Genomic DNA, 24,233 nt, shown 5'->3' with positions numbered 1-24,233 from the left:
TTATTGGTAGAGGTGGCAGTCAAAATGTATCCTGTGGGAATCAACAAGGAAGTGAGATGAGAAAAGACAACCGACACATTCTGTTCAACACATAAATATTAACTCAAATATTTGACCTCCTGCAGGTGGACCGATTGCATTGCTCAAGATACACACTTCTCACGATCGTTGTCTACCCAGAATGCCACTTTATCATAATGTAGAAGGTCATATAATCCACCACGCATATACATTAAAGCTCTAAAAAATCTTTTATTATTGTAGCGACACTGAAAATGCTGAAGCCACCGAGAATTAGACCAAAACCCGACCGCTAACGCTACACCGCTTCAACAGATCTCTGCCTCTCACTTGTGTTCTCCTACTATCACAAATGAATGTTTGATATTTAATGAATGTTTAAAATGAATGGTTTTTCCCCCTCAAAAAATAATTTTATATATTTTAGGCAGAAGGTTCTAGCAAACAGAACTCAGACAAGCAGACTTTACGCGAACGTAACCTAGCATCAAGTAGCAGGCCAAGTTAGCATTCAATCTAGGTGTTAAGGAGGCGTGTCTCTCAACACCAGAGCAAAAAGACAAGTAAATATTAAACCTATCATCATGAGGTGGACGAAAGCACGACTAATATCTCTCCTTGTCTGTTAAATTGTGTTTTCTTTGCTAACGAGTTAGCTCTGGCGGCTTTAGCCGGTTGTATTTTTCTCCCTGGGCTATATCAGCATAAAGATTGCCCTTAAACGGCCGGTTGTAACTGTAACTCTGTGTAAACTACTCCCTAACCTAAAAACAGTGACTCAGTGGGGAGAGCAGGTTTTCAATCAGAAGGAATCGGCGGTTCGAACCCCGGCTCCCCTAGTCCGTGTTGATGTGTTGTAGCCGGAGGACTGGAAAGGTGCAAAACAAGTAGTCCATTTAGCATTAATTATGTTGATATTACTTATTTTTCGAAATGTTATTTTTATTTAATTTGACTTTTTTTGCATGTTTTACCATGATCAATTTATTCAGTCATGTATTTTATAGATTTCTTCTTAACTTAATTTGGTGTGAATTAGCTTCGCCATCTTTCCTCCATTTTCATATTGTTTTTGTCCTGTTAATCACTCGTAAAGCACTTTGAATTGCATTTGATTTGTTTTTTAAAAGGTGCCGTATGAATAAAACTTGATTGATAAATAACCTCGAAAAAGACACTTAAAACAACAGCAGTGAGGATTCACACACACACACACACACACACACACACAATAGCACCAAACGTGTGGAAATGCCAGTCTTGAAATGCCATTGTGCTCCGGCCATTTGGCTGAAGAGAGAGTCGCTGATGCAATTCTTGGTTAAATTATGCCCCCAGGAAATGTGTTGCAGTCATTTTACTCTGCAGCCGCATGAAAGTTCATTGCCTTCTTAAGGTAATTGAGTTACTTAAATGAGGTTTGAATGCATATTCTCAGTAAGAGAGATCGATGCGTTAACTGAATCGCAGTCGGGAAAGTGTGATGTGCCGGGGGGGAACGGGTCATTTTTGTCAGTCGTGCCGGCCCGGCGGAGAATCACAGGGAGCCCCGGTAGGGTTCGTACGGTCATGGAAACCCTGGAAAAGTCATGGAATTTTAAAAAACGGTTATTTCGAGGCCTGGAAAAGTCCTTGAAATTCAATTAAATACCAAAAGTTTTGGAAAAGTCATAGAAATATCTTATATTCATTTGCTCATACTCGCGGCGACGATTTAACCTAGCTTGTAGAAAAGTACATGTCATGGGGTTAGGGTTAGGTTTATAGACTATAAATGTGTGTTTTTGTAATCAAACTATTGTCTCTCATTCATTTGTGTCATTTAAAGTTATAATATATGCTTTGGAATTTTCATTGTTAGTTTACATACATTTTCTCACTTTTTGGTCATGGAAATTTGGTTTGAAGCCATTAATGTCATAGAAATCCATTGGTCAGCATGTGCATGAACCCTGTCGGGTTGCCGGTCGCCGAACAGGGTTGAAAGGTGAGAGGGAGTAACAGGGATAAGAGGGTGGACGAATCTCAAGAGAAAAACCAGCTCTGAATGTCTGAGATTACACGTGAACGAGAGTTGAAGCATCTTTTGTCTGCAGACGTCCCGACAGGCTGTCTTCTGTCACGCAATGCAATCTCACAATGGGGCTTTTTTTTCTCTTCATCTCTCTGAAACGCATGAAAAGCGTTTCTTAGTTTAAAAATTCTCAGAAGAATTAGCTCAGACTGCAACTCTTCCTCTTGGAAGCAGAAGTGGAAAGGCCTACTTTATTACTAACAGAAAAAAAACTATTTGATACCAAACTATGAAAAATTATTACCCCAAATAAAAATCCAGATTAAAAAGATATGTCTGTAATTTCTAATATGTTTAACTACGAGGTAGAAGCCTCACCACATTGCTTGTGGGAAACATTCAGACCTAAAAGAAAAGCTGAGTTCTCGTAGAATTCTTGTGGTCACGAATATAGGAGGGTGCTAGGTTTACGTAAGTCTTTACGAACAAGTTAAAGGACATTAAAATGTAATCGTAACGATAAAAGGTGGCCAAGCAATTAATGTGATGCATATCATTTTGTTTTTTAATGAGTTAGTTAAGTTATTTGACATCTCTTTAACCAATGTTTTAAGAGAGGGCATTTATAGGCTTTGTTAATACATTAAAAAAAGTAGAGGACCCAGAATATGCCCTGGTGGAACGCCACAATCAATATTAAATATGTCACAAAACCACCTAAACTAACTAAAAGTTAATTAAGAATTGATTATTAAGTAACAAAGTATAAGCAAAACCAGCCAGGCCCCACACCAGAGAGACCTCCTCATCAAGTCTACTGATTAAAACGCCGTGATCAATGGTATCGGAAGCAGCGGTGAAGAAATGAAGCAGCAGCAGCTTCGTGATCCGGGCATTTGTGGTGAACAACACGATTCAGCCCTGAACAATACAAATTTATATCTGTCTGCACATTTATTCATCCAAAGCAAAGCCATCATGTACTCACAGAAATTCATCTTCTGTTGAGATGGGTTTTTTATTTTTTATTTCTGGAGCACAAACGTGTAATTTTTTAATATTTATTTTTTTACATCCTTTTTGTTCCGTCACTGTGGGTCAACTCGGCCCCCGTCGATGCCGAATCCAAACAGATATATTGTATTCTCTGCGAATAAAAAGTAAAAGAGACGGATCGGGCATGAGACTCAACCACGTTGGCTCACGTCAATAATATATTCAAACAAATATTGCAACATGCCGCCGTCATTTACTGTTACTCAAGAGTCCATTCGTCACCTTTTCGATGATGTCTGCTGAAGATGAAATGATTTTTATCACTGAACTGGTGTTAAAGTATACGCCTTCGGGTTTTTTTTAACAGTGTGAACTGACTGTCTGTGAGATTGGCATCCCGTCTCCCAGAGACGAGTCACATCTCTGATGAAATACATCACGCGGCATAAATAGAGCTTCGGTTCAGTTCTGGTGGGCACAAGTTATCAGAACCAGAAGCCCAGAATCAGAAGTTCCGTGTTTCCCACTGGATGTCAGACGTTGGTGTTTGACAAATGTTTCACGACTTCCTAAAATATAAAGCACGGCATGTGACGAGAGTAAATAAATAAACAAACAGAACGCGACTGATGTTTTTAAGATCCTTCGAATTCATTTCGGTGGCCGACAGAAATACGACCGCGTCCACTTGGAAAGACTTTATTTAACATTTCTCATTTTGCCTTTCAGAGGTAGCTTTAGTAGCAGTCAATCAGAACGGTGCATTCATGTGCCATTTTAAAGCCTGGAGCTTTCTGGACTCCTGAATGCGTTGTTCTCAAATAATGTCAAATTGGAGACCATAAATACCTCGAAATGCATGAATATTCCTAATAGTTTTGATCAACTATCACATATTATCTTCAGCATTTTTGTTATTTTTGCAATACCACAGCATAGAAAGACTCTAAAAGTCCCGCATTTAAAATATACTTGTACAAAAAAGTACATAAAGTGTCAAAATGTACCGTAAGCACAAAAAAGTAAAAGGACTCCATTCATGCATCAATATGTTCATCACGTTCAGTACTTCATATGCTGCTTCGTATCTTAACCCTTAATAATATATTATAGGGAATTAGTTGCATTTATTAGTTTGATTTTGCAGTAAAAGCACGAACCCTGAAGGCGGTAAAAAGCCTTCAGGGTTCATACGGTCATGGAAAACCTGGAAAACTCATGGAATTTAAAAATGGTTATTTCCAGGCCTGGAAAAGTCATTGAAAAAAATGTAATCCCAAAAGTTTGGGAACTCATGGAAATGTTGCTATATCCATATGTTCATTGACGCTGTTTGAACATGCATATGAATGTTTATACTTTAAATTAAACTATTGTCTCATTCATTTGTGTCATTTAAGGTATATACTCGTGTATACACAGAGTTTTCACAAATGTTTGGTCATGGAAATTTGGTTAAAAGTCCTGGAAATCCATTGGTCAACATGTGTATTAACCCTGAGCCTAATGTTGGACTCTGAGATAGAAAAGTACAAATATAAAGTAGCGTAAAATGAAATTACTCACAATTGTACCAATGTTTGGCACTTGAGTAAATTCACTGGTTTGGTCAGGTGTCAAAAAGGAAGATCAAACGTTAGTGGCAGTGGCGGTGCGTCCATAGAGGGCGGTAGGGCGCCGCCCCTCTTAAAATTTTGAGATGAAAAAATATATATAATATATACTGTCAAAAAACATTATATTCCAAATCATTTAAATAGTAAATATACCGTGTTGACGCGCCAAATGTGTGTGGGAGACCATAAGCCTGTCAACAACCACTTAAGTTAAATGTGACATAAATAATATATCGCCACTCATCATCACTGAGAGAAGCCCCTCCCCTTTTTACGGGCGCCGGCCCAACGTGTGTGTGCGGCAGTGAGCAAACATTTCACGGTCGTTGCGGCAAGGACGGCTTCTCATTGGCGGATGAAACGTGAATCTTGGGGCGCAAAAATGTGCGCCCTGGCCAATGACATCGTTTTATTATTTCACGTGATTGGACTATTCGGCCAATCAGAGACCGGTATCATTCCCTCAGCCAGAGAGCTCCACGGAGCTACGCGAGCAGGTTGCTAACCGGAGCTGGTTAGCTGGAGCTCAGTGAGTAATGCGCTGTTTAGTTTCCCCTGTCTGTTGTTCCAAAGTCCTGGGACTGAAACTCTCTGGACTACAACGGGGTGAGGGATCTAAAGAGCTTCAGACAAGTGTAAAGCACGAATCTTGCCGCAGTTATCTAGCTAACAGCATGAAGCTAACTAGCTAACAGCATGAAGCTAACTCGCTAACAGCATGAAGCTAACCCTGTTTGCAGAGCAGCAGAAGGAGACCGAACTGGCATCGAAAACACAACGAAGAAGTTCTGAAAAACAGACACATTCCCTCAAGAATAATGGAAACAGGCTGGTCACAGACATGATTGACTTTAACCAGAGAGTTATTGAGACGTTTGCCAACTTTAAAGAGAGGAGGCTACTTGTCTTTACAGTAGTGGGTCTGCTCTGTCAAACACCCAATGTAACATGTGCTGCATCTCTTTCTGACTCTATTCTGCTCTGAACCTCTTTCATGTGAGGGTGAAACTCTTTTATTCTGTAAACCTCTGAAACCCAACCCAATGTTTCTTAAAGCTGCTCTGAACCTCTCATGCCCAAAGTTACAGTGTGTTGATAGTTGTTATTGGACAGTGTTGAGCACGGTGTGTTCTTGAAATAAAGCTTTGTTTTTTACAATATTCTACTCAAAACCTCTTTTCTTCTCATTGTTGAGTGCTATTTAAACAGCATCGCCCAACTGCGACCCCCCCCCCCCCCCAAAAGTGGATTAAAATACATTGTTATTGTGTCATTTCCGAGCCACCGGTAGCTTCGCCAATCCCCCGAGCCGCTTGTAGCTCCGCCCATCCCCCGAGCCGCCGGTAGGCCGAGCCCCCGATCGGAGTTTGTGAGTTCGAAGGCGGCGGCGTATCGGACACGTGTCTGCCGGAGTGATTGTGTGAGTGTGCTGCCGGTGGGATAATCTCCCCGAGCTAAAGCCTTAAGCGGGGCTGAAATCCACCGGATCCTGCAAGATACCGGACCCCATTGTGGCTGAAGAACAAGGAGGAAATAATACATCCCATAACCCCTCCAGACTTGAGAAGCGGCATAACTCTTGACATCATGGAGCATACAAAGCTTTTTTTTTACTAAGCGCTTCATAAAGTTGACGTATTGATGAAAAACAGAGGCGGCGTTGGCATGAGTCACGGACCGGATTAAACCGGCTGCACTGCATGAGAATAATTATGCCAAGCGCAGATCTGTCGTGTCTTTAATGCTCCAGATGGACAACATTCATGTTTATGCCAGCGCGCTTCCAGCTGGAATCGAAGTTGTTTCAATCTACACGACATATTACACCTTTGTTTATATGTATTTATATGCATATATATAAATATACATATAAAATATATATATATATATTCGGGAAAACTTTCATGTAAAGAGCAAAAACACAATGCCATTCATAAAGTTTGACGCTTTGACTGCTGTGTGGGATGGGATGCCAAATGGAGTAAAATACAGTTGGTTTTATATTGATTCCTTTTATAAACTTTAGTCCTGGCCCGAATGTTAATTTAAGTAATTATATTACAAAGCAAATAATGACGACACGTGATTTCCACTGATGACGTTTTTCTTCTTCTCTGGCTGTTTTGGTAGTTTTGGTGGCTCTGGCTCTACTGATGACACTGGCTCTTCTAGTTGCTGTTGCTCTTCTAGTGGCTCTGGCTCTTCTAGTGGCTCTGGCTCTTCTGGTTGCTCTGGCTCTTCTGGTTGCTCTGGCTCTAATGGTGGCTCTGGCTCGACTGGTTGCTCTGGCTCTTCTGGTGGCTCTAGCTCGACTGGTTGCTCTGGCTCTACTAGTGGCTCTGGCTCTACTGGTGGCTCTGGCTCGACTGGTTGCTCTGGCTCGACTGGTGGCTCTGGCTCTTCTGGTGGCTCTGGCTCATCTGGTGGCTCTCGGTATTCTGGTTGCTTTGGCTCTTCTGGTGGATCTTGCTCTACAGGTTGCTCTGGCTCTACTGGTGGCTCTGGCTCTTCCGGCTGCTCTGGCTCTCGTCTCTTTGAAGTGACTTTGTGGCTTTAGGAGTTCGAGGGCTGGAGGTAACCCCTCGTCGTGAATCAAAGTCTCTGGCACACCAGCTCCTTCAGCGGGAGACTCCATAGCTGAACCCGACCACTCATACGGGGCCGGCCCCGGTTGGGGGTCTGAGACTTTTCACTGGTTCCAGCAGCTTTCTTCTCTAAAGCCTTCGGATTAATGATTAATAAACTGTGTGATGGCTATTGAAGTCCAGACAAAAGTTGTGTTCCCTCCACGTTAGTCATACAGCTCAAACTATTTTCAGAAGTGAGTAATAATTAATGAGCAGGTTCAACATGTTCACCGCTCTGCACGCTGCCAGAACTAGAGGGCAGCAGAGGCTGGTGGTGCCAGTGATGTTGCAGGTATTTGCACAAACAGGAAGTGTGGACCTCATGATGGAGGATAATAAAGTTGCGCAACAATTGTCCAGCGACTGAAAAACCTAAAAGGGAGAAAAGTGCACAAGCAAAATATTTCTGTCTTGCCAAATATATTGGGCCAGTCCACCCATCGCCATCCACAGAGACACTAGGTGAAATATATATATATATATATAATTATATATATATATTTAACTCTAAATCTGTCCTTCTGTAACACATTATATCTATTACACCTGTCCATCCTGTAGAGGGATCCTCCTCTGTTGCTCTCCTGAAGGTTTCTTCTCTTTTTTCCCCATGAAGGGTTGTTTGGGAGTTTTTCCTGATCCGATGTGAGGTTTTGGGACAGGGACGTCTATGTGTACAGATTGTAAAGCACTCCGAGACAAATTTGTAATTTGTGAAATTGGGCTATACAAATAAACTGAATTGAATTGAATATATATATATATATGTATCAAATATTCTGAAAAGGCAGGAAAAGAAACGATAAATCTTCATGGAGGTCGCGATCCCACCGAGGCTTTTTAGTATTTGAATAACTGGATGAAAACTGGATTTTATAGTATGAATACTAGATCTGTCCTCGACTAGAGAACAGCTTATTTGTCTCATTATGAGCCGGCTGGCGGCCTTAGATCCTTTCATGTGATGCCGTTACGTTTTACTTTATCATCAACGTTATTATTTTTACATTTTTTAAAAATGTTTTATTGCCTCGTTTTTTTTCAATGCACTTTGTGAACTCTGTTTATTTAATTTGTTTAAGAAAGAAGCAGAAATATGCAGAAAAGTTTCACTAATCATTAAAAAACATCATTTAAATATAAAATGATAGTCGACTAATTGACAAAGAAATTAAATATGGCTGATATCGAGTACGTTCATCAATCCAGGAAAAAGTGGCAACAGAGTAAATTTTGCTCGGTTTTATACTTTTTATGCACTTCTAAAAACATGTGGGTGGAGTGGGGGTTGGGGGGGATTGAGCGCTGTCACTCCACGAGGCCAGACGGTAGATCTATATTTAGTTCTGGTCCCGTGACTCCAGGTGGGGTCGGCGACCTGGTGGCCCGTGTCATTGACACCTGCACCTGTGTGTGTATGTGTGTGTGTGATGGTCGATATAAAGTGGGTTTGAGCGTATAAACTCAGTTTCATACATTTTATTAAAAGTAAAAATCGCATTCTTTTGCAATTTGAGAGGAAAAATAAAAAAAGGTACATAATAAAAATCCTTTATGAGACATTTGAGTCGTGAACATAAAGCAATGAACTGATTAATAATATACAGAATGTATATATGTGTGTATATCTCACATCACTATGCATGCTAATGAGCCAATTAGTGACAACTCGAGAGGGATGGGGTGGGGGGGCATTGATGATGACATAACCCCACACACACAATCATTCCATTACTCATCATAACCTTCTTCACGATGCATTTACAGTACGGATTCATCACTTCAGTCACAGTGAGCCTACAGGCAATAATTATTAAAAATACATTTTCATGATTGTTTTGGGGATTTTTCTTTTATTTATGTAAAAATGCTTGAGAATAAATAAATAATAAGTGATACAATTTACAATATAATAGTTTTCTGTTATATTAATCCTCATAATTTTGAATTCTGCACTGAGCACTATATCTTGTTTTATTTCATTTTTAAAGTAATGTTACACAAATGTAATCCTTGTGTCGTGTATGTAGAAGTGTTATTATAAAAAAAAAAAATTGGTGGATTTTTGGAGACCTAAAAAAAGTTGTGCTGGGGAGCTGTCCACGGTGATGAAAGATGCTGTTGCGTAACAATCCTCTTCGTCCTGATGCTGACACACACACACACACACACACACATGCACCTAAAACACCGTCGCGTATCTCGCCTGTTTCTAAAAACCAGGAAGTAGTGTTATCGCGAAGAGGCGGGAACCAGAAGGAGTGTGTGTGTGTGTGTGTGTAGTCCCCGTCCCACGTGAGCCACGGCCCGACACACACACTCACAGCACAAGCAGCAGATGGCCGGGGGATTACTCCCCCATCCCTCTGAAGCTTTACTTTATCCCTGTGATTCATTCACAGTGGTCCACTTGCCTCCTCTGTCCTCGCCTACCGGCCTGACCTCTTGCATCTGGTGGCCCACAAAATGATTTCACTTATTAATTCTATATATTTTTTTAAACTTTTTAAAAAGAACACAAGCGCCTTGTTCTTTTTTGTGCTGACCGTGCACTGATGAAAAGTGACTGCACTTTTTCCTCTCCCCTTATATCATTTCTTCGAATGCAAATTATAAAAATGATGCATTTATTCCGCTAATAGCCGTCTGGAAACAGCCGAGGCATCGACTGAACCGCGAGACGAGTCTCCTCCCGGCTCTGAAGAGAGGCCCTCCACGCCAACGAGGAAGTAGGAAACGGCCACGGACTCTCGAGAACAAGGATGCAGCTCTTCTGGTCTGACTGCATTCCCCTCCCCCCCCCCTCCTCCTTCTTCTCCCCAGGAGAAGAAGGAGGAGGAGGACAAAAAGAAGGAGGGAGAAGGAGAAGGAGGAATAGAAGAAGGAGGACAAAAAGAAGAAGGAGGAGGAGAAGGAAAAGAAGAAGAAACAGAAGGAGGAAAAGAAGCAGCGGGAGGAGGAGAAAAAGAAGGAAAATAAAAACAAGCAGAAGAAGAAGACAAAACACAGGGAGGAGAAGAAGAAGGATGGACAAGAAGAAGGAGGGAGAAAAAGAAGGAGAACAAGAGCAAGAAGGAAAAGAAGCAGAGGAAAAAGAAGGAGGACATGAAGGAGGGAGAAGAAGAAACAGAAGGAGGGAGAAAACAAAGTAGAAGAAGGAAAAGAAGAAGAATAAACAGAAGAAGAATAAACAGAAGAAGCAGAAGGAGGAGGGAGAAGGAGAAGAAAAACAAGAAGGAAGAAGAAGAAGTTCAGGAAGAAGATTGAAGGACTTCCTGAACTTCCACTGTTGCTAAGCGACGTGAGACGTGGTCAGAAGCTTACAGACGTCCACTCGACAGGTCGGTTTGTGAAGGTTCATCGACACCCAGCTTTAGTGGGGGTGAGGCCTCAAGGAGACCTGACCCCCCCCCCCCCCCACATGGAAGAAAGTGCATGGCTTTTTAGGCTGGAACGCAATTATATAAATATATATATATATCTACATATATACATATATGTAGATATATATATGTGTAGATATAAATATATATATACATAAAAAAATAATATATATATAGACATAAATATATTTAGAAATATATGTAGATAAAAATATTAGTGCTGTGAAAAATAACGCGTTAACTCAGTTAATTAAATTACAGGTTTAACTTCGTTATTTTTTTTAACGCATTTAACGCATGCGCAGAATGAGCTTCCAATCCGTCTGTTGTTGGTCGTCTCGAACCAGCAGCATGTCATTCTGTCTCTACGTGTCACGTTAACATGACTCCGATCCCCGTCTCGCGTGCCGCAGAGTTCGGATGCCGGCGTGTGTGCGCACATCGGGACGAAAAAAAGTCACTTGCACCAATGTTTTAATGCAGGGGTGCTCAATATGTCGATCGCGGTTGCCGCAGAGTTCAGATGCCGGTCTTCGCGCATGAAAAGTCACTTGCACCCCCCTAACTGTTACTCATAAAATGTAGTCAAACAAAAACGGAGCAAATCACCGTGTTCATGGCTCGGGCAAAGACAGCGCGGTCTCCTGGCTTCAACACGTTACTGTCAGGGAAGACACAGCGCACCAAAAAAAGTTTTTTTGTAAAACTTTTTACCTTTTCTGATTCCGCTAGCTCTTTGCTAACTTCCGCTAGTACTTCCGCTAATACCTCCGCTAATACATCTACTTAGAAAGTGTATTCTGTACGTTTTCTCCGTCGAAATGTTGCAAGACCCGACTTGCTGCATTGATCGCGACTTTAGACATTGTGTGTTAGGGCTCCTCTTGTGAAAAATTATTACGAAATAAAAGAAAATGTATATGTTCTTTGCAAAGATGAGGATATGTTGAATGCTGGGATACCAAACATGCCCATGTTTATTGACGTGGTCTGCGCGAGCAAGCCGTTTAAAGGGAAGGGGAGGGGCTTAAGGACGCCGGCATCCTCAGTGGAGTGGAATAGGTTAACCCTCCTGTTACCTTTACATTTACTAACATATTTTACCCTAAAACCTCCAGAAAATGATTAGAATTAATATTGTTTCCCAAGTTTAAGTGTGAGGTACTTTATGTTTGTTTGTTGACTACCTAAATAGCCCATTAAATATATAAAAAAGTTGATATTTCTTATAAGTTTGACACAGTGAAAAACAGCCTGGGGTCAAATTGACCCCAAAGAACACCGACATTAAACATTGAATGGGGTCAAATTGACCCGAAAGGCAACAGGAGGGTTAAACATTCTGTTTAGGATGAAGATGTATTCATGTTCCATATGGAAGAAAACTGCTAAATAACTGCTGAGTTGCAGCACCATTGTATAGAAGAATGTATAAATGTATATATCCGTCTTTTGTCATAAATCTCTATGTTCTCACAAAATATACCGAGAATATTGGTAATATGTGATTAATCATGATTAATCCACAAAAACCTGTGATTAACCCGATTAAAAATTTTAATCGTTTCACAGCCCTAAAAAATATATATTTAGAAAAAAATATATTTATAAATATATGGAGATATAAATATATATTTATAAATAAATATATTTAGATATGTAGATATATATATATTTATAAATATATATTTATAAATATATTTAGATATATTAATAAATATATACATATACATTTATAAATATATACATATATATTTATAAATATATATATTAATAAATATATTTAGATATATTTATAAATATATATATATTTATAAATATTACATAGATTTTTAAAAAATATCATACATATTTACAAATATATATAAATATTACATAGATTAAATATATATATTTACAAATATTATATATATATATATTTATAAATATATATATATAAATATCATCCAGCTGTGCCTCGCCCCCGAACCGTGTCTCCGGTCCACCGACTTCACCCCAACCTCATCATTCCTTCTCAGACCGGTTTCGGGGTTTTTGGCCCTCGAGCCTCAGTCGACGAGATGAGAAACGGTCCCAAAAAAAATTACCAAAATAAAAACGATCAGCGAGACACCAAAACGCCGGAGGCTGAGAGTCAGAGATAGACGGAGATCAATCGGTACACGTCTGAGAGAGAAGAGCAATTTGTAACCTGGAGAGAAGCCAGAGCATTAAATGGACCGACGGCAGTGTGTTTGGGTCTAACCTCCCATCAACTTAGCTGCATCCGTCGGAATGAAAATAATAATAAAAGAACTCTTAAGTTCCCCTTGAAACATACTGTTGAAAACAAAAAATATTCATGAAGGACTACAACCCTTTCGCCCGACTTCCACCAATAAAATGTCAGGAAAAGTGTCCCTGTGGAATTTAGAGCTTCCTGTGAAGTCTCCAGATTACAGAGGTCACATTAAAGGACCCACAATGCACCACGGGTCAACCAGAGAAGTAAGTAACAATTTGTTGAAGCAGCAAATTACAACCTGCACACAGAAAAATAATGGTTCTTAAATGGTCCTCCAAAAAGCTTTGTGGTTCTACGAAGAACCATCACCGACTGAAGAACCATTGTTTTAATTTGAGACAGCATTATAGGTTCTATGAAGAGCTATTCAAGGAAATGATTCTTTAAAGAACCCTGTTTTGAAAGTTTTTTTGTGGAACCAGAAATGGTTCTTCTATGGCATCACTCTGAAGAACCATATTTGGTTCCAGGTGGCACCTTAATTTTTCTGTGTGTAATTTCAAAACCGAATGAGTATGATATACCGCCATGATATACCGCCATGATATACTGCCATAATATACTGCCATAATATACCGCCAACAAAAAGAACACCAGTCTTAAATATATATACATATATAAAAACACAAAAACAGTCACCAACATATGTAGAATAATAAAGTTTGTGTTCTCAATTAGTCCAAAAGTATCTTCAGCATTTGTGTTCTGCAATTTGTTATTATCAGCCAAAATATAGATTAATTTGAAAAACAATATACATCTGTTCAGGCTCGGGCTAGGATTTGAATATTGTAGTCAAATTGTGACCCATCAATATCAAATATTTAATAACCAAAACACCAACAACCACTCCCATGGGAAGAAATGCTGTTTCCTGTTATAATGACCAGAACAGAGGAGTTCCATCAACCCAGGACCATGAATGCAACACGGCGAGGGGGTCAAATCCTCCACTGCTACAGGTGGAAGGAGGTGAGCCTCCATCAACAGTCACATGGACATATAGAACAATCGAAGTTTCTTCCTCACACCCTGGTGAGGAGGCTATAATATTCCATTGTGTGTTGCAACATTATTTATACATAAACCTCCAAACATGCACAGGATTAACTTCTTATTTATATATATTTAATTATTTAAAAAGACAAACAGGACGACCTGCACATAGAAGTGAGACCTTACCTCTGACACACAGCAGGGACATCGCAGCGGGGGAGTGAGTGTGCGCGTGTGCGTGTGTGCGCGTGCAACAGTTCCTCCAAAGCCGTCTGAGCCGTCAGAGAGTTGCAGCCGGTGGCCTGTTGCACCGACTCCTACCTGGCGGTTACTTTCGCCTCACCGCCTCGTTTCTTTTATATATATAAAAATATAAAAATATAAAAATAATGTCCAGATGTGAGGACAAGGTGGACAATCCCGTGGAGCCCGGAGGGGGTTGAGGGGCGGCTCGTCTCCGGCAGACAGCGACCAACTACCGGCTGAAATCCGGCAGAGCGGGGCGGCTCTTGTGATGCATTCAGGAACTGCCATACAAGGTTGGGAATTTGAAGCGACTCCGCACAAGAACACACATGTCGTTTATTGTGGCGCATAATGCATTAAAAATACATGATTGTCTGTTGTGAAAAAATGAAAAACGCCACAGATAACGGATATTTTCTTTTATATTCACAACATAAACCATGAGAACACATTTGTATATTCTAGTTCCAGACAAAACTATGACTAGCAGGAAAACCTCCAGAAACTCGAAGAAAAAGCTAGTAGAATGAGCTCTGGCCTAAATAATATAAAGTGCACTTGACTTATGTTAACACTCAAGAGCAATACAAATGTGATCAGGTGCAGAGATTGGGATGTTTTAATTAAAAATTGTCAATATAAATGGGACAAAGTAGGAATCCTCAAACATAGCCAGAGAAAAGAGGCTTCCTGTAATGGATTACATCAGGGGTGTCCAAACTTTTTGCAACGAGGGCCAATTGTGACAAAGTAAAGATGCCCGGGGGCCAATAGTTCATTTAGACATTTTTTAAACCACAAAAGTTACATGAATATACACTGTAATAAAACAATTTATTTTTACTGTCACAATTACTTTTATTTTTTCAATGACAATGTAACCACTTATAATATAACCAAGTCTGCCTTTCATTGTCAGATAATGAAAAAGATGTATATAGAATACCTTACATTTCTATGAGTTACATAACGTTGCTTAATGAACATTTTAAACAGGAGTTATAATGCAAAGTGGTCTGTTATCATTACACTAAAAAACTAATTAATTTTGCCCTTATCTTTTACTAGATCTTTTCAGAAAAGCAATAGTTTGTCACTGTTAATGACATATGTTACCGTTCAACACACTTCACATTTAGCTTATTGTGGCTGCAATTAACCTGTTTTGCACTGAATACCTTTTCAAGATAATATCAATAAAGTGCAACCTGTGAAAAATTAAACAAAATAAGATCAAATATTTGGGCATAAAGAGTTTTACTGAGCGTTAGTTACACTGAATATCTTTTCAAAATAACAATAACGCGCAACCGTTGAAAAACAAAACAAGTGCAGATATGTTTGAGTCATCACGTTTTACTCTGTGATAAAATGGGCTTTCCACTACACCTCTTTTTAAAACGGGGTTGCAGGCTTGATACGGCCACTCTCAATAAAGCTCAATGTTGAGCTCGTTTTGAAGGGCAACAGCTGGAACGCTGAGAGGTAACACCTGGCAAGTCGCCAAGAATCTAGTCTGTCGCGCATGCGCAGCCTAACCGGTTAACGCCGTAACGTACACATTTACACGAAAGTATGCGACAGGCATTTCGCTCTTTATTTATTAATGACTTTGTTTTATGTCCGTGTAGTTTGTAATATGTGAAGTTCTCAAACAAGGTCTTGAAATAAAAGAATCTGCATTTGATTTCCCCTCGCGCCCCACCTCGTCTCTACTCATGAATCCGGAGTAGAGAGCGACTGAGATGACTTGTCCGTCTTCACCACCGTGGGAACGCAGAGGTATCGGCTTGCTGTTCCCGCGACATATTGGACGCTCTCTGCGGGCTGGTTGGAGCGTGCTCACCTGTATGTGCGCACCTGTCTGTGCGCATGGGGGCGGAGCTCCGCCGGGATACCGAGAGCCATGAGGCGTGTGAACGCCATCGTAGAGACAGAAATGACATGCCGCTGTGTAGATACGATCAATAACATATGACCGTTTAGTTGAATAACACAACCTGACATTACTTGTGTTGTAATCTGGCGCTATAGAGAACATTTCAGTGGGGCGGACCCCCACCCTGTTCTCATAGTATGGGAAACATTAGTAATTCCCACCGCTCCTGAAAGCGGCGGCCCTCACTGTCAACTTTTCTCCTTTCTTTTTGCCGTCGCCATGGCAAATAGGTTTCGAGAAGGGTTCACGCCACGGATGCAGAGGCAGATACATTAGAAAGGAGGAATTACTTCTTTCAAGTTTTTATGATTTATTTATTCTGACAGATCTGGCGGGCAAGAAATAACACATTATATGACCGATGTTGCGGGCCGTATGAAATCTGACCGCGGGCGGCCATTGGCCCGGACTTTGGACACCACTGGATTACATAGTCTCAAACTGGATTTATCAGGAATTCACTGGACAAGTCCCCAAAACTGAGGTTTTAAATGCACCTTATGGGCTCTTTTACCGTTTTGACAAACTTCTTGTGGTTTTAAAAGTTTCATATTATAAGGTATCCTCAAAACTGGGGCACTACGCAGATGGTGGAGAAACAGGCTTCCGGACACGCATGGATTAAGTTATCAACATTTAATGGCAGGAAGTGTAAAACAATCATTCGAGGCGCTCTCCTCGTGTCCCTGCTCTCGGCTCCTCCGGGAGCTCACGGGGAGCACACCCTCCTGGGTCCAGCTCACCTGAGAAAAGAGGACGAGCTCTCTAAAAACACGCCGTTTCATAATCCTCTCTTGCGCCGGTCAAACGTCACTTCCGGTTTCAGTCGCTTTCACAATAAGATTCCCGTCAATTAAAGTCACCTTCACAATAAAAGTCTCTTGTTATAGTAAGTCACGGATTTCAACCGGCTTCGTCAATCTATAATACTAACATACAGTCACTCATGCAACATACATTAATTCTTGCCATTTACATAGAGTAAACATTACCCCTATGCTTCATAATACATTAATAACAATATTCTCCTTAATATTGTCTATTATAATAACTTTCTATATGTATTAATTTAAACCATAAGACCTCTGCAGATGTTATCAAAATAAACTATTACAACTTAACAATCCCTCCTTTTATACTTATCCAATAGTATAAACAACCCAGTAATAGCCCTTTTATTTTGACCCTCTATGTAAACAAACATTGTACAACATTTTTATAAGCACTCATTATCATTCAGCATCCCTGTGGAAGAACATCACTCCCTCCTTGCATCCCTGCTTCTCAAGGAAACTAAATAACACGAAGTGTCAGTGTGAATGTATTCATCACACAGGTGAAAATCTTGCTGTCCTGATGGTTCCGGTTGATGTAACGTGTGCACTGTCTAAGTGTCTCTGTGCAGGTGTCTGTGCATCCCTGTGAATCCAGTCCCTCCGCATACCCGCTCGGCACTCCTTCTCGTCTCAGCATCCCTCCTTTCTCCAAGCAGATTGTCAATGATGGTTGTGATCGTCCCACTCAGCTGAGGGAGCATGAACTACTGCGTCCACAGACTGCAAGCAGTTAACTGTCTACCAGCAATTCACACTCACTAAATCTCAGCTGAGGACTTCTCAAGGATCTCGGCTTACATGCAGCTACCTGCATGCCGTGGTTCTCTGCCGTCATCCAAAAGGTCGGAAAAACCTTGTCTCTCTGGAACCTGTCTCATACCTCCCGGGCGTCCCAGCCCCTGGGGAGATATGATTCCTCATGGTTTTCACTGGCTGCGCCGTCCGTCGGTCGGTGGATTCGCATATCCACATGATGTCATCTGTCCCTCTTCATCGTTCTGTCCTCTGCTCCGAATGGCATCGCAGGTGTCCTCAGCATGGCTCTCCGTCTGCTCCTCAGTCTCTCTGAGCCAGGTGATGATGGTGTCCGATGCTCCTGTGGTCAGCTCCTCATGGCAGGTCCTCACAGCAGGCAGTCAGCACACGATGGAGATCGATGCTGGAGCGTCAGGTGTAGCTGTTGGAGAAAATGAGAAAACACAACACCACACAGCGGCCACTAGGGCGGCTCTATACAGAATGTGACACTTGACTATGAATAATTGTCTATATCATAATGTCTATATTTAAATAAGTATCAAATACTTTCTAGGCTTGAATTCGCAATCTTTAACTGAGTCGGAGGAACAGCTTCTCACCCCGTGTGGGAGGAATCATCTATTAAATGGCCATCCGTCGTCCAACAGAGTCTCAATTACTTATCCAATCCAATCTAACTTTATTTATCTTTAATGGTTATGATAAATGTAATTGATCCTATCTATGGCCCTTGACTAGGGCATAGAAATATTCAAATCCTACTAGGATCTGATAGCAGGCAGGTATTCGTCCAGCACCCTCCTTTCTCGTGCTCGAACCCTAAAACAGCTTATGGGGAAAAACAAAACATTTGCACCTCGAGGTGCCATTAATGACAGGAGACGGTGCGCAGTGAGAGTCGATGTTATCTGCACACATCTTCCTGTGTTGCAGTCCTAACTCTCGCTCTAATGTCTCAGATATGAACATAATTACAAAAATGTGAAATGGTGTCACTTGTGTGAGACCACTCACATCGAGGGCGCTCCGAGGTCCTTGCAATGACCTCAGAGCACCCCATTCGCCTGGACTTAGTCCACTGGCGGGCTCCGGTAACCTGCTCAAAGAAAAACTTAACTGTGGTTAGTTCATTCCTCAAATATTCTCCAAAGCCACGCCATGAACTCTGCTATCCCCTCCCTGGGCGATAGTCTGCTCCTGTGTGAATGTGAATGTGTTTGGTTGCAAAACTGTGCCAGTCAGACCTGATCACTCCTCGAATGCCATATCTGTCATGTAGGGATGCCACCAGAGGATGGAGACCTCCTGCTCCGTTCTTCTGGGATTCACATGAGAGGGACCATGTGCCTGTCTTATGAGTCCTTGACACATCTTCGCAGGTGCCACCATGCGTCCATCATGTGATCTCCAGAGACCCTCTGGCTGGCTCCTTTGTGTGCCCACTGATTCTGCTCATAAACTCCTGCTTCTTTCTGCATGCGCTTAATGTCCTTTTATCCAAGTTTTGGGAGTTCCGGTGTGTCAATGGCTGTCGTTGCCTCTTGCCACCATCGTTGTCAAGTTCTGATGTCCCTTGCATTTCATTCCTGCTACTTTGTGTGGTAGCAGGATGACAGCTGGTAGTTGCTCCAACTGGCTTCTGTGCTTTACTGGTGCATTTGCTGTAGTTAAGAATCCTCTTCTCAACCACTGGGGACCGTCGACATGCACGGCTCCATATGCATAAGCTGAAGCGGTGTAAATGTTGACTGATTTTTCTTTGGCGTGTTCCAGTGGTTTTGTCAAAGCCACTAATTCTGTGAGCTGTGAAGATGCTGGTTGAGGGATGATTTCAGCTGCAATGGTTGAATGTCTCTTCTCTTGTTGTTGCACTACAGCGTATGCAGCGATGTTGCTCTCTTTTCCTCTGTGGCAGTGTCCATCAGTGAACAGTGTTCAGTCAGGACTGTCCAGTGGTTCTTTCTCCAAGTCCATTCTGACCTTGAGATCTTTTCGTGCAATCTCTGCAGTCATGTGGTTCTTCCAGGTTAACTTGTAATCCGTCTGCCATGTTGTTGGGCCCGTTGACAAAGTTGATGTGGCTGTTGTAAGACTTTTGAGACCTTGTCTTGTTGCTGTCATAGAGAACGCACTTTAAGTCAAAAATGTGTGAACTCCTTGTTCTGTGTTGACCTCGAGCTCGTGACACATTACAGGGATCCCAGTTGCTTTGTGCAACCTGCTCACCCCTCTATGGTCTCGCTTGAGCTGTAGTACATTAGCTATCTCCTCTATCCCTCCTTTTTCTGAAACATTTGATTCAGAAAACTCAAGGTGGACGCATGTTGTGGTCGGCTTCTGATGTTTGGCCAAACTTCTTGCTTGGATCAACGTTCTTGTGATGTCTCTGGATATTCCACACTGACAGTGTTCAAGTGGAGAGTGGTGGTACTTCATGGTGCAATTAGGCAATGCACAATCCTGAGGTGCTGCTCCATCGATGGCTGTGATGACAGGTCAGGTGACAGATGACAGGTGACAGATGACATGTGACAGATGACAGGTCCTCCTCTCGGTCTTCTTCTTGCTGGCAGTCTGGCATCCAGTATCCAAACTGGAGGAAACATGGCTCAGTCTCTGGGATCCGCTTGTCCCTGTTGCCAAGGAATTATGGCATCTTGCTTCTGTTGGGAGGCAGGCTGGTGTTGTCCTCCCTCTTGCATGAAGGTGCTCATGGCTTTGCTGACCTGCTTCATTGCTGTGAATGAGTGTTCTGCATCAGTGGTTCATGTCAATGTGGCTTTCAGGTTACGGTTTCCTGTTTCAGCCAACATGTCTCGGAGTGGCTGTGTGAGAGGCGTGAAGTCAGGAACGTGATGGCGGCTGTATCCAGTTTGGCCAAGGAATGACAGCATGTCTTGTACAGTCTTTGGTTTTGCTGCACTCAAGATGGCAGACCTCTATCCTGCAGACAATGCGCTGGAGTCTCCTGTGGCTGTGTTTTCCCAGGAATGTCACTGTTTTTTCTTGCAATCTGTGTTTTAGAGCGCTTGACTTTATAACCTGCTCTGGAGAGCAGCGTTATCTTTGGTCACTCTGAGGCCGACTGCAGCAGTTGGTGCAGCAAGCAGTATGTCATCTACATACTGTACGAGAACTGTGTCTTCTGGAATGGTGAGGTCTTTGAGGTCTTGCTTCAGGGCTGCATTGAATAATCCCGGGCTGTCTCTGTAGCCTTGCGGCATTCTGGAATAGGTGTATTGTCTGCCGTTGTTTTGGTGACAAGCAGGACACTGCTGTGTAGGTTAATGTTCTGTGGCGTTGTGGCACTGTTGATGGCTCTCAAGTCATGTTCCATCCTCCAGCCTTTGTTGCCGGATTTGGGAACTGGCAATATTGGAGTATTCCATTTGGACTTTGTGTCAATCAGCACTCCTGCTTCTTACAAGCCTTGGATGGTCTCTCGTATGCCGTCCTTCTGTTCTTGCTTCAGGGGATAATCATTTCCACGTTGTGTTGGGCGGTGTGACCAACATCGTAGTCTCCACTTGACCATATTTGGGGCGGCACGTCTTCTAGCATTTCATCAGTGGCAGGATGATTGGAATGTTCTCTCCCATGATTTCTGTCAAGGTCAAGTTGTTGGAGCAGTCCTTTAGAATACGAATGTTGTTGTATTTTCCAAAAGTCACCATCGGGGGTGTGTGACAGACAGGGGGATGTGGTAGAAATCCACCTTACTCTTGAGACTGCTTTCATCATGGGGCCAAGAGTTCTTGCTTGGCCTGCTCCTCTCAGCAGTGTGATGTGAGGGGCAGAGTCAGATTGCAGTGCGTACCAGTCTCGTTGGTCGGGAGACTGCAGGCATTCAGCGGCAACGCCTTCTTTTAATGTCTCCTGGTCTGATGACTTCAATGTCACCTCCTTTTCTTCGTCCCAGGCTTGTTGGTAGGCGTCGTCGACAGGAGTGGTGTAGTTGTAGGTGCAGTGATAGGGATCTTCATCTGGTCTTAACTTGATGCCAGACAGGTTGGCCATGTCAGGGGTAAAAGGCCACTGTGTTCTGATGGCAGCGAACAGGTGTATATTGACAGTGTCCACATCTTGGCTGTTATGGGCAGATGAGCAGCCAGCATCTCTCTCCAGGTCGTCTAGCTCTCTCAGCGAGGAGCATTTTGCCAGGATTGCCCTCACGTCTCCGACTGCCAAGGGGATCCCGGTGGCAGCATCGAGTGCCTTTCCAGGGACTCCTCCCTCTATGGGGGCAGCTGGACCGTGATGAAGTATATTCCTTGGGCTGTACGGCTTGTACTGGGTGACCCGGTGCTCGGTGTTGTGAGCTTGGATATGCTGTTGTTCTTTGTCTTGGGGGCGCTCTGTCTGTGGTAGCGCTCTTGTATGGGGGCTGGTATCTCCTTAGTTGATGCTGGAAGTCATCTGTTGGCGGAGTCTGCTTGGCTCTCCGTGGGGACCTAGTTCTCTGGTCCAGCTTGTAGGCACGTTCAATGTGACCTTGAAGTCCAATTCTTGGGATGAGTCTTGCTTCTGTTGTTGTGGTGCAGACTCATGAATGCAGCTCCATTGTTGACTGCAGGTGCTGGGGGGCAGGACTGATGGCTGGCGGGGTGGTCATAGGTGTGAGAGCATCTTGATGGGCCTGGGGGTCTGTACTAGGGGTGGGGGTCGATGTACTACTGGGGGAAGGGGAGTTCTCGGTTGCATCTGGCTTCCAGTGGCATCTGTGGCTGGGCTCTGGGCTGAGCAGGGGATGATGGGGCACTTTCTTTCTCTCCTCTTCCTTTCTTTTCCGACTTTCTTCAGCTTTCTGCCTCTCCTCTCCGCCTCCTCGTCGTCTCTCCTCTTCCATCTGTTTGTCACGTACTTTAACTTTCTGTCTCTCCTCTTCTTCTTGCTGTCGCTCCCTTGTCCTGGACTCAGCTGAATCCTTCTGCAGCTGTGCGACCATGCTACGTGGGTCTGACTCAATTCTGCCTCCTTTGAGTTCAACCACTGGGCCCTTGGTTCCGGGGCTGCCTCTTTATGCAGGGTTCCAGTCGGGGAGCTTCTTCTTTGTGAGCGTTCTTGGCTTTGGCGCTCTCTGCTGGTCGGGATCGGAACCACTTGTCTTGCTTCTGGTCTTCTGCTGCTAAGTCTCTGTTCTTATGTGGGCCCCTCCAGGGTTGTTACATCAAGTAAGCCCTCTGCATGCCATTCCTGCTGCTTCCTCAGCTTCTTGTAGTGGTGCAGTCTGTCGGCTTTCTCTACCATTCATGGCAGTGTAGAGAAACATTCTCTATCCAAGCGACAGGGGTCTTGATTGACGTCGATTCTGACATTGTTAAAGGGATCAGGTACTGATAGGCTTAATATATGTAAGGAAATGTAAATGTAGAGCACAGAAAAATCCTATTTTATTCTACCCTATGTGTCTAATTGTGGGTGCGGTGCAGTTGGGGGGAAAAAAATCCAAATTAGGTAAGCAATACAGTGAAATTGAACAGCATGAAAATGTTCATTTAACAAATGGGAAAAAGGTGTTATTGTAACCAATGAAACAAATGTTATTTCTTCTGTGAAATGGGAGAAGCTGTTAATTTAACCAATACTGTCAATTATGAATAAGCCGACCGCAGAAATCCAAAGACGCCAATCTGCGGAAAAGCAAATGACAAATCAATAACACAAGGCAAACGTCAATAATTGAAACTCAAAAATTGACAATCTGTCAAAGGCAACTGATAAAAACACGAGCCATTCCACAAACAAGCAATAATGGACAAATCAAACAATCCACTGTAATCCAAAAATGGCAATATTAATCAAAGACCAAGAAACTCTCAATTCAATATGGTTAGGTTAATCCCTAGCATGCCTGGTCCACTAGTAGGCGCCACCTCGAATGTGTAATGGCGTCCTAATTTATGTAAATGTATTCAACCCCCACAACATGTGGTCGAACAAAAGACCAAATGTCCCTCCTTCTCAGACGAACGCAAAATGGTGGATTTAACACAGGACAAACATAAAACAAAAACACGCTGTACTTTTCGTATCCAAGCGGATCAGAGGGTCCCCTTTTGTAACTGCGACACGTTCAACACGACGGTCGCCACGCTTACACGAGCAACCTCACTGATTTATGCGGTCTAATGATCTTGTAACTACGACACAATTCAAAATGACGGCCGCCACGCTTACGTTATGTAACTTTAATCTCGTAAATAGCATCGATCACGCACTAACTTAGGATTTTATATTGGATATCTAGCGTTGTCTCAGTGAGACCCCGCGTCGTCTTCGTCCGATTAAACTATGTGCGTCAAACTACCAAGCTAATGCTACAGTCACACCTCTAGGCCACAATGGGGGTAATGATCCTTGTCCACGAACTGCCACGCAACTGCACACTTATCAGAATTGTCAGCATAAGACCCGAACATCTACACTGCAACTTGACAGCCACTATATTGGTCCTGCTTGTAGTACTAACTTCTCTTGCACATCAACTAGCCGCAAGTCTTGTCTACAAAAACGTGT

General features: G+C 42.5%; 2 protein-coding genes across 7 annotated transcripts in view; one reads left to right on the top strand and one right to left on the bottom strand.

The window, feature by feature from the left end:
• The window catches only part of LOC130196550 (protein unc-13 homolog B-like), a 53,864-nt gene extending 39,610 nt beyond the window's left edge, over positions 1–14,254 (bottom strand). For all 3 annotated transcript variants that reach the window (XM_056418797.1, XM_056418798.1, XM_056418799.1), the window contains exon 1: positions 14,124–14,254. In XM_056418797.1, the coding sequence (XP_056274772.1) occupies positions 14,124–14,145 (22 nt within the window). In that variant the 5' untranslated portion in view covers positions 14,146–14,254. The remainder of the gene's footprint in view (positions 1–14,123) is intronic.
• Positions 14,255–14,389: 135 nt separating this feature from the next.
• Positions 14,390–24,233, top strand: part of rusc2 (RUN and SH3 domain containing 2) — a 46,083-nt gene continuing 36,239 nt past the window's right edge. For all 4 annotated transcript variants that reach the window (XM_056418803.1, XM_056418802.1, XM_056418801.1 and 1 more), the window contains exon 1: positions 14,390–14,476. The gene's annotated coding sequence lies outside the window, so the exon portion shown is untranslated. The remainder of the gene's footprint in view (positions 14,477–24,233) is intronic.

This window comes from Pseudoliparis swirei, chromosome 7, assembly GCF_029220125.1.
Source record: "Pseudoliparis swirei isolate HS2019 ecotype Mariana Trench chromosome 7, NWPU_hadal_v1, whole genome shotgun sequence".
In the NCBI taxonomy this organism is placed as follows: Eukaryota; Metazoa; Chordata; class Actinopteri; order Perciformes; family Liparidae; genus Pseudoliparis; species Pseudoliparis swirei.
The sequence above is the reverse complement of the archived record's forward strand: the minus strand, read 5'-3'. Positions and strand labels throughout refer to the sequence as shown.